At 39.1% G+C, this 11,109-nt stretch overlaps 1 protein-coding gene across 1 annotated transcript in view; it reads right to left on the bottom strand.

Moving 5' to 3' along the window:
* Window positions 1-8,499: 8,499 nt before the first annotated feature.
* The window catches only part of LOC139739538 (uncharacterized), a 114,527-nt gene continuing 111,917 nt past the window's right edge, over window positions 8,500-11,109 (bottom strand). Inside the window, exon 3 of the mRNA XM_071650140.1 lies at window positions 8,500-8,645. Within this exon, the coding sequence (XP_071506241.1) occupies window positions 8,500-8,645 (146 nt within the window). The remainder of the gene's footprint in view (window positions 8,646-11,109) is intronic.

The raw sequence follows: 11,109 nt of genomic DNA, 5'->3' as shown, positions 1-11,109 counted from the left end.
GGCCGGAGGGGTTCTTTTTGGAGTTGTTAATGCCTCTTCTATGGGAACTTGGTGAGGCCTTGTGAAAGTTTATGTGGAAATAAAAATCTCACAGAAAATTGCTAATGACAGCATGAAGACAGATAAGTAATGCTAGGCCATATACATTGCAGCATATTATACCATAAATTCCTTCTTCTCATGAAGGCAAATAATTTTTTCTACATTCTTCTTCAAATGTTTTGAGACCAACAATAATATTCAAAATAAGAAATTACTTCTTGCAATGTCTTATCCTGCAAGAAAGACATTTTCAGTATTTGTTATAATTGTACAAAAAGGTTTTATCAAATACAGCAAAGTCGATCCTTCCAATCTACCCCCTGTTGACACGAGTACCAAGTTGGAAGTCCAATGAATTGAAGGCAATGACATTCCATGAATTTCATCGAAAAAAAAAAAATGATTGAATACATACCCTGAGATGCTCTGGTATTGGCTCGATGAAGATTTCCATGCTTCGCAGCAGCAAATGTAGATTCCGAATTTAAAAACCATGCAAATTCAACAGCAAAAGTTGGAGATCAAAGATGGAGATTGGAGAAGTCCTCTGCTTGGTTTCCATCACAAGGTCTGAGATGAGACGAGAAAGAGGCACTTCACTTTGCCACGAGCCATGCTGGAGGTAACTCTGAGGGCTATATAAAGATCCACGGGATTACTGGTGGGCTAATAATAACCAACCATCTTCAAGAAACTAATGATGCCTGTCCAGAGAAGTTTTTGATCCTCCTTTTGAACAACTCCGTCTCCAGGGGGTTTAAGGTTGAGGGAGTGTAAAAAGAAAAGTTCAGAAGACTTTTTGAGGGATGCAGGCAAGGGAAGAAGAAAGTGGAGAAAGAGCCAACAGATGACAACTTGCATCCAAAACAATGACGTTACACCTCGCGAGAGAGAAAGAGAGTGAGAGAGAGATGGAGAGGTGTACGAAAGGCACCCATGTCAAGTGTCTTGAATTGAAGAGCCAAGCATGAGATATGCTGCTGGCACTGGGCTGGTCGCCTCTGAGAGAAAAGCTGCTCTGATGATGTAAACCGAAGCAAACTCAAAACTTCTCATGAGCGGGGAAAATGTGCCCGCAACCACCGACTGACAACACTCGAAGTGAAGCACCCCCAGTCCATGCACCTTCACTGTGCCCCCACAGATGATCGCCGCGGAGACGCTGCCAAGCCGAGCGTGAAGTTCTCCATTGTGATATTTTGTGGCCATCCACCGCTAGCTAGCTAACTCCACTTCTCCAGTACTTGCTCTCTCCCTCTCTCTTTTCTCAGGCAATCTAATCTAGTGATATATCCTTGTAGCTCCCAGACATGAGCTGGGCTTATCCTTACAAATGGCTGTGTTTATTAATGAAGTGTCTAGAAATGCAAGGGATTACCCAAGCTAGATGATGGGATATTTTATTTGACTGTTATTACTCATTATTTTGTGAAAAAAACAGCTGAGAAACAGCTGAGAGTTTGATGACCACGAAAGAAAACATTTCAGAAGAGGGCATTTCTCTATGAAGACATGTGGGAAAATAAATCTTAGAATAGATGCAGGAGAATGAAAAAGAAAGGGGAAACAAAGAAGGGGAAAAGAAAACAGTTTGCTTGATTTACTGTGCCCTGAAACCCCCTCAGACAAATATGATTTCAAACACCCCTCTAGTGCATGGACTTCACAGATAGAACAGCCCATTCACTATCTCACAATCTGAGGCCTGTCATTGGCCAAGTGGCTAGTCATGTTTATGCATAAGCAATAGTTGGCCACAGAATGTGCAGTCTGTAAAGCCATTCATAACAGAGTTGCTCCTAGTCTAAAAGATCAGACCCTTTTAACAGAAGCACAAACCAACCTGTAGAAACACTACACAACATTCTTTTACAGCTAATAACAATCACCCCATTATATTTCCAGATCTACTGGATTTTGACAACAGGTTACAATTCTTCACTTTTATAAAGTTTTGTAGCTAATAATCATCCTCAATTCCAAAAAGCGATATCTGAGGATATATTTGTCAGACTAACACTGGGCTTCCTGAGATGTCTGTTCGCTGTGAGTCACACTTGTCCTCCACTGCTTCCAAACAGAGAAAAAGGAATATCATGTTGAGTTTTTGTGGAGGTTCCTAATATTTGGCAGGGTAATTGAAGGTCATTCGCAGCTACTGCAGGCATGGGAGATGGTGGAAAACCTTGACGACTGCACTGAGGACTAGTCAGTAATGAGTAATAGATTTTTCCTATTTTTCTGACTGGGAGTAAGACAGTTTATCAAATACGTTAATTTTACATGGCATTTTTTTTCATTGACAAACCTTCTGACAGAGAGCACTGGCAATAATCAAATTCTCCTCTTGTCTAGAAAATGAGGGAGTCTCACATCAACTTGCTGCCTGCATGCTTCTGCGACTGCCTGAAAACTAATTCAGACATGGTCACACAAATCCATCATTTTCTCCAAGCATGGTATTAATTATTGCCACTGTAAGGGTTGGCATTAATTGCACACAATTTTATATCAGTATCTTAAGGACTGAAGTATTAAGAGAATGTGGTTATCTAGACGGCAATATATTTGCATGATTGTCTAATAAATGAATTGCTCACACATTTGTCAATGATTATCATTAATGTAACTGAAATTACACTTCCTTGCCCTACAATGAATTTGATAACACCATAAAAAACAGTTTTTGAACAATGATAGGATGTTACAAAAATGCTGCACTATATTCTCTGTCACATGATGTATCATATTACAGGATTTAAGACCCCACAGATAAACAACCACTCACTTATTGAGCAAAATGGACATGTGTATAGAAACTCGGGCAGCGATCAGTTCACTGAACTCGCCCACTCTCGCTTACGTAAGTAGGCAGATACAAGAGCCCTTCTTGATTTCCCCTCTCAACAGACAAAATACAAACAGCGTCAATGAACTGGTCGTAGCCTAACACACCATTCTGGAAAGGACTTCGTACAAACAGGAGGCCCTTTTTGCAGCCCATTCATGCCAAAGCCTCGTTCACCCTGGCATGAATGGAAAGGAAGCGATAAGGAAAAACACTTTGCGCGATTCCAAACTTTTAGCACTCGCTCGTAAAGAACACTTCAGAGAAGTGGCAACTGCATCTGAGAAAGAACCACTTTACTCATTTCACTGCCCTCTCTTCTCTCTCCCTTTCATCTTCTTCCAAGATTTCTCTGAAAATTGGGAAGAATGCAGAGGTGTCTCTAACAACAACATAAATAAAAAAATCTCTTATTGCTGTTTTTCTTTCCTAAAAGGGCAAATTTCGATTCAGACTTTAGAATACACTTGATTATAATCATTCATGTTATTTTATCAAGCATACATCAACAACTATAGTGCACATGAGTAGCGAGTACTATGAATGTAGGCCTATGTACTGTACTGTGCATGTTAACAACTTATCAATGATGGATCTGAAAACTCAAAAGACTTGTGAGTAGAGAATGCACAGTTCTAAACAATTCCAAAGTGGATATACTGGATTCTTTTTAGGCAGTTTATAGTATTTTTCTTCATGAGATACTCTACCCCAACATGAAAGGCAGCAGAAGCAATATAAGCAGATCCAATGTCTGAAAAATGAGGGTAGAGATGAATTACAGTTAGTCATACGAAGATGATTAAAAATAAATCTATATATCACTCAAATGAGGCAGAACTCCTCATAAATGCATGCATAAAACATGCATCAGAATAAATATGCTGGCTGCTGATGCCCAAAAAAAAAAAGAAAAGAAAGAAAAAAGAATCATGATGAAACTATGAAGGGGGTTGCATATGCACAATAGGTCTGCACGCGTTGTAACCGCAATCAGCCTCACTTGTTGCATGAGCACGGGACCGGGCGAACTCAGCCGCCGGCAGTGACGGTCTTCTCTATTTCTATAGTAGCTGATTTGCAGCTCACAAAATGGACAGGGGGAAAAAAAGCATGCAGATGATAAACAAAGCCTGAAGCTTGTCCTAACCACACAAACACATGAATCATATACACCAATCACCAATACAGTAATGGCAAGACGAATATTATTTTTTGGTCCTCGATTTCCCCTTGTTATTATTCATTAGTACCGTACCCACTGCACATTCTGGCCATTTTTTTCCCCAAAACTTTTTATCTTTTATTATCCTTTGCCATGGCAATGACAAACACAATATAATAATCCCCAGAAGTGGGAAGAGAAAATAAAAGATTCCACTTGGATTTCAAGCCCGGAGCATGCCATTACGGGCACGGGAATTGATTTCCTTTATAATAACTGGATAATGCCTGAGTTATGCACGTTCCTCATTGCTTAATAATTACTGGTTTGTGTGCTGGAGGGTATCGGGGTGTAGGAAAAAAATGGTGCTTTGTTAGATTAGATATGGCTTGAGTAGTCTCTATGGAGAATTTATTGCAATGTTTCCATGTGCGCATCCGAGTGTACATTTCATTACACTTGGCAGTGACGTAGTCCAAGTTTATTTCATTGCGCTCTGGGGCATACTTCACCTCAGTACATTAAGTTCAAGAAATTCATCATCTGAAAACAACATAATAGGAGCTGGATATGATGGACTAGAAACGATGGCGGTGATTCACTACAAAGAAGACTGGATTATTTAAAAGATTACACTATAGATATTTGACTTACAATTACAGAGATGTAACAGATGAGGTATGAAATACATATTGGCACTTTCATATTCTATGCTTGTCCAAAAGATAGGAAGAATTACATTTTTGCCTACTCATGAGAAAAATAACAAATATGGAGCTGTTAATGCTGACAAAATGGCAACATAATTTGCATTAACGTGACACAGATGATACATGTCACTCGAGTTATCGACATCGAAGTTATACATATTGATCGAACATGGTAATGTAACGACGCTAGCAAATTCTCCATTGGGTTTTCTTCAAAGTGCCTCTCTTGACAAGTGACATGTAAATTCATGAGTGTGCTTGGAGAAGGATCAAGCACATTACATTTCTGCATATTTTCCAGTGTTTACAGGAAAGGTTGATTCGTGCATTGTTTTGTTTTGTAATTCAAACTGAATATGTAAATGACATCATTAGCATGAGACCAACATTTTGAGATTACTGGAAGTCCCATGCACCCACACTAAAAAATGATGGATTTTTAAAATCAATTTTGCAACATGATGCGGAAAACCATGAATGTAAAAAAAAAATAATCATGATAATTCTCATGATACACGTATCCTACGCATCGCAATGAAAAAAAGAATGTTACAGCATTATTTTTTTTTTCAACTTTTGTGATTGCTTGCCTTGTGCAGCACGTGGTAACAGCATACGAAGAACATCAGTATACATATCTTAATCCCATAATGCAACATGCTACACTAGGTCTGCAAACTTCAGGGCCCAGGGTCATACTCTGGTCATTGCTAAGGAATGCACAGTTTAGCAATTCAGATTGCTTCCCTTATTTGCTGTGTGTGAGAAGGTTGGCAAAAACAATTAATTTTCACATCACAATGCAAAAATTGACGACTCCTGTATGTGAATGCGGACAATGGGTGCTTACGATCAGGTGCATGCTTCTAAAACAGTTACCCTCTTGTGACATTCTTGTCAATCATCACTCAAATCACTTCTTTCTTGCTTTAAATTTACTGATCTTATGTAAAAGAAACATTCCTTTTCGGGGGGGGGGGGGGAAGTTTCCTCTAATCCCAAATGAAGTCTTCGGCGTTGCTTCTTAGTTAAAACTGATGGCTAGTGAGCACCATGTATGGCAGCTAGTTGATTTCAGATTTAGTTGACCTTCAGCCCAAGGTCATCCACAGCTGGACCGAGGTGGGGAAACCCTCATCCTCAGCGCTGCTGTCTAATGTGATGAGTCATGTCATGGGGAAACAAGACGCAATTTGACGCTTGGTCTGTCACATCAACGTAAAATAGGCTAAATGGCTTTTAAAGTATTTCTGGGTCCGGTTGCTTTTAAAGGAGGCAGAAATTATGTTTGATAATGGCACACAGATTTCAATTTCAATTCAATTCAATTCATTAGTTTATTTATTTCCATCATCACAAAGAAAAGAAATGTAAAACATTCCCTTTGTTTCAAAATAATTCCTTTTGTTCATCATTATATCAATTATCAAATCACTGTTTCTTTAAGTGACACAAGAAGGCCTATAATAAAAATGCTTTGTGCATACCTAGAAATCAAAACATCAAATAAAACATATTTGCATATTTGCAGTAATTGCTGCCTGTGTTTTGGTATCTGAGGAAATCCTTTTTATTTTTGAGATTTGTCTAAACATTAGAGCATTGATACTGCCTTTTCTGCGACTGATTTTTTTTTTCTTTTCTGAGCATGAAACAGTCAATACCCAAGAGCTCTGCATCAGACGATGAATTGCATTTAACTCTAATGTCAAGCTGGCTCATGACCAACACAATCATACACCTATTTTAGTGCTCTGCTCTTTATCTGAACTTATGCACACCCACAAACTGCTAAATATATCATTAAAGAAAAAGAGAGAGAGAAAAAAAAAAGGACCTCAGATTTAATCTCAAAAATATATTGTGAAATGCCTTCCTGACATACAGAAACAGACAGAGCTGGGGACAAGGAGAAAAAGAGATTAAAAAAAAAGAGGCAAAGGGACAAAAAAGAGAGAGTAATAGAATACCAGAGACTTTGTGCTTTTCCCAAATGGCTAATGAGTCACTTTTTTGTTAAGACGCAACCCAATCTAGCTGGGGGTGTACCCTACCTGCAGCTAGCAATGTAGCTTCACCATGGTCTCGTGTCCTGGCCCAGTGCCGACCCTCCCAGGATCATGACTGGGCACGTTAATCGAACATAAACATTTACGTTGGCGACCCAGCTCAAACTTCGCAGCGCCCCATTTCCTGGCACTCCCTACATGCTCACATCGACAAATTATGAAATCTTTGCCCCGTGTAAGACCCGCAGTGGGAATTGCAGCGGTTTCAAATACTTTCGGCCGAGTGCGAGAGCATGAAAATGAACAATCGCAATGGGAATAACATAGAGGAGGGGGAAAAAATAAAAAATACCTCTTTGAGGATTGGGCTACATCCTCTTCACTTATCGAAAAGCACATAAAATCAGTGTAACTCTACAAACCTAAACAAGCACATTACCTGTTTCTATAAAAGTCAATCAACTTTGGTTATAGGGACGGAAGTGACCTTGCATCTCAATTTGTAGCAAGTCCATGACAGGGTGGCATTTTTGCTCATGTGCTCCAGCGGGGGTAACATTCAAGCACCGGGTGTTTTAAACATCCAAAGCCAGAGGCTGGAAAAGTGATGCTTCGGTAGCATTTAAAATGACATGTGGAGGAGGCTTACTTTCTTTTGAAGGGGAAAGGTACAGTCTACTCAGCCATCTAAATTCAAAGAAACTTCTTTTTGAACCCTGTATAGGATGTTTTCATTTTTGAGATAAAATTGTCCAGGTTATTATGACTTACAATAAGAATCAAAATGCAAGTGAAATCTCTGTCTCTTTTCATTCTGCTCTTAAAGCAATCACATATATAACCTCTTGTGAAGGTTTGAGATTTCCATCAAATTGTATTCAAAGATGACCCAAGGCTTGACATGTGTTTCATTCTCCTTCTTCTTTTAAAGTCCTGAACTCTGTAGTTGAAGATTTAGAATTGCAAGATAGTGTGCATGTCATTATTCATGAAAAGTTTGTCATATCTACCTGCAGAAATTTGTCATGCTTTCTGATGCTTTTCTCCAGATATTTCCCAAAGGCTTATGAAGTCAGCATCACACACAAAACTACAAGTTTCTAACCATATGTTACATTACATGCTAGAATGGAATGTTTTTACGTGTTTCTTTAGTGATCCATCATTCTGATGTTATACTTAGTGATTTCTGCTTGACAGCTACCAACAAGGCTTCCTCAATGATAGCTACTACCATGGGAGTGAAACTCAACTCCAGGTTTAATATAAATTTCTAAAAGAGCGCAAAGTGAAACAAACACAGCAGTAAAGGCTTCGTTGAAATTGAATAAGGAATAAGAAAGTTCCATCATTTGCATGTCACCTCCAAATTCCTACTGAACTAATCCCATGAATAGAATTATGTTATATATATTGATGATGTGATCAACTGCCAATTCAAGAAGCTAACTTCAAATTTGTTTGCTGAGTGTGCTTTGTTTTGTTTTGTTGTTGTTGTTGTTTTTGGTGGTACAGACAACCAATACATATCTCTCACCAAATATTGCTTGGTGGTAAACTAGCGCTGCCACCTTTAACTCCCCTTCCATCATTCTCGTCACTCACTGATCTTCGGCTGCTAAAAATGCTGGTGGTGACGTTGACGACGAGAATGTGAGGAGAGAGAAATGTGGGAGGGGGTGGGGTGGAGAGAAAGAGGGGTGAGGGGGAAGAAAGGCCAGTGTGTCATTCAACCTCGCCTGCTTCCTGGGCTGGGCTCTCTGGAGAGGGAGGCATTGGCTCTGCACGGTGACTGAAGACCCTCGGAGATGCGGACTGGTCGAAGTGCCTCGTATATATTAGTGGCGGGGGCACATGGCACGGAATGAACCCTGCATGCACACATCGCTCCAAACGAGGAAATCAGGTGAGAAGTTTGTCTCGCCCTTCTCTCATTTTCTGATGACGCTCGCATTTCCAATATCACACCCCTGAATGTCATGGCTTTTAGCAATAAGATTTGCATGGAAAAAAATACAGTCTTAAACTCTTATTTCACCCTGCTGAACTTTACAGAAATGTCTTAACTCCAACTTCCAGGACTGGGTGTTGTTGGATTCCTGAACAAACAAAACATCTTGTTTGAATTTATCATCGAGGCAGAAGAAACTGGTATATTTATCAAATCTCAGAAGAATTACAATCATTGCAAATGTGTTGTAATATCTCCACTGGTATCTTCCTAATTAAATGGAATATAAAGTTTTAGATGAAAACATTCAATCACAATATAGCTCATTATCTTTAATCAATAGCAGATATCACAGACCTGATCCCACCATGCACAGACTGTTACGCTAAATTTCCCTAAATGTTAATCTTTTTTTTTTCTTTCGCTCACAGGAAAGAAGCACTTTAATAAACTTAACTTGTAGCATGGTAAAATCTCACTATAACACGATCCTTGAAACAGGCAAAATTGTATCAGCTGTCAAAAAACAATAAAATTATTACAGTTGAACTTGTTTCACTGTTTCAACCCACAAGGATTTTAGCTAAGAAAGAGAGAGAGAGAGAAAAAAAAGATAAGCACCATATTCCATCAAGATTGCTGCATCACTTTTCCTGCACAGGAGAGACCGCAAGATCCACTGACCGAATGCAGCGATAAACCTTTACTCTCTTCCTCCCAACACACCTGGACTTTTTTCACTATTGCCAAACGCATGACCAGAGAGCAGTGCTGCATCATGTGGAGTAAATGTTGTTGCCATGGCGACACACAGAAACAATTACTTCTGCCTCATGATAAACTGATTCTCAAGGCCTCCTTCCAAGTTCACTGACCTCGAGTGAGGTCCCTGAACCCTTCTGCATGGTGGCGTTTCCCTGATAATTTGAACCAGGTATATTCTGATAGCAACAGATTTATTTATTCCAGCTTCCTGGAAAGACAATTCCTTCTCCCCAACTGATGTGGATGGAATCTGGTTAGTGCACATTATTTTATCTGCACTAGGAACTAATATAGATACTTCGTGCAAACCAGCACAATGTTTGCTTTGCTGGTATCCTTTTCTCTCAGATCTACAAGGAATTGACAATCTTCTGAGCAAACTTTGCTCTCAGCAGTGAGTGGATTCTATCTTTAGACTTAAAGCTGGGCTGTGCTTTCATTAAAAAAAAACCCACAAAAAAAAAAAGAATTTCCTAATGCACTGACAGACGCCACTATACAAATTATATCATGAATTTATAGGACTTCCACACTGATTATCTATTGGCAAATAGCAACTGTAGTCCCACAGACAATATATCTGACCTCGTGTCCCACTTTTCTTTCGACGAAGTTCTTCTAATTCCCCAGCAGGATTTCATCAAAGCGCAATTGTACCCTAAGTTCCATTCTAGGTCCACTGTTTTCTGACACGTGAAGTCAAGGTCTTCAAAATATGAAATGCCACATCTTTTGCAAAGCATGCTACCCCTTCGCACCCATAAGTTTCAAGAAAAGCAGGAAAGATAAATAGAAAGTATCATCTGGCCGATATCATATGATATAGGGGATCTTTTCGGCTGATGGTATCAAAGAAATATTGCACCTTATCTGCCACATGGTACTGTTCAAATCACATGGTAATCGTGCGTATTGAAGTTGTGTCATTATCTGTACAGCAAATACGTCCATTGTGGTGGGTAGAAACACTGGCTATAATTCTTCAAAGGGAAAGAGAGCTTGGTTTGCACACCTGAGGCCAATGTTTGCCGAGTCCTGTATTAATTGAGGTGACTCACTTTAATCTGGGTCATTAGACCGTGGGTACTCCTACACGAATCTGCACCTTGCCTTGTGCATGCTAACCTCAACATTTCAAAATTTACATGTCAAATAAAACAAAAATATTTAAAGAAATCAAGTTTTTGTATCTTCTGGTTAAAAGTATCACCACGGTGTCATATATTTCCAGTCAAAGTTGACCAAGCTGTAGATTGATACATTGTAGATTGTAAAATTGAGTCAAAACAATATGTTTTACTTTGACTACATTTGAGCTCATCGATCAATGTTTCCAAAATGATTTTACAATTAGTGTTTAAAAGATACAAGTCCTTCAATTGTTGCAAATATCTTTGCCATTGGTAATTCTCTTGTCACATGCTTACATGCACAGACATCTGATTGGAATATTCTCCTTTTCATGGTTATGAGAAATAAAAATGCACAATTTCTGACAGTGTGTCACCTGGTTATATAAAAAATGAGCTTGGGCTTGAACCCAATAAATGATAACCCAATTCTCGCTATCGCCAATGACGTAAAAAGTACCCGGATGTTGATTTAAGCGTCATTTACGT

This window comes from Diadema antillarum, unplaced genomic scaffold (assembly GCF_040938485.1).
Source record: "Diadema antillarum isolate AM-2024a unplaced genomic scaffold, OU_Dant_1.0 scf00000029, whole genome shotgun sequence".
NCBI classification, from domain to species: domain Eukaryota; kingdom Metazoa; phylum Echinodermata; class Echinoidea; order Diadematoida; family Diadematidae; genus Diadema; species Diadema antillarum.
The sequence above is the reverse complement of the archived record's forward strand: the minus strand, read 5'-3'. Positions and strand labels throughout refer to the sequence as shown.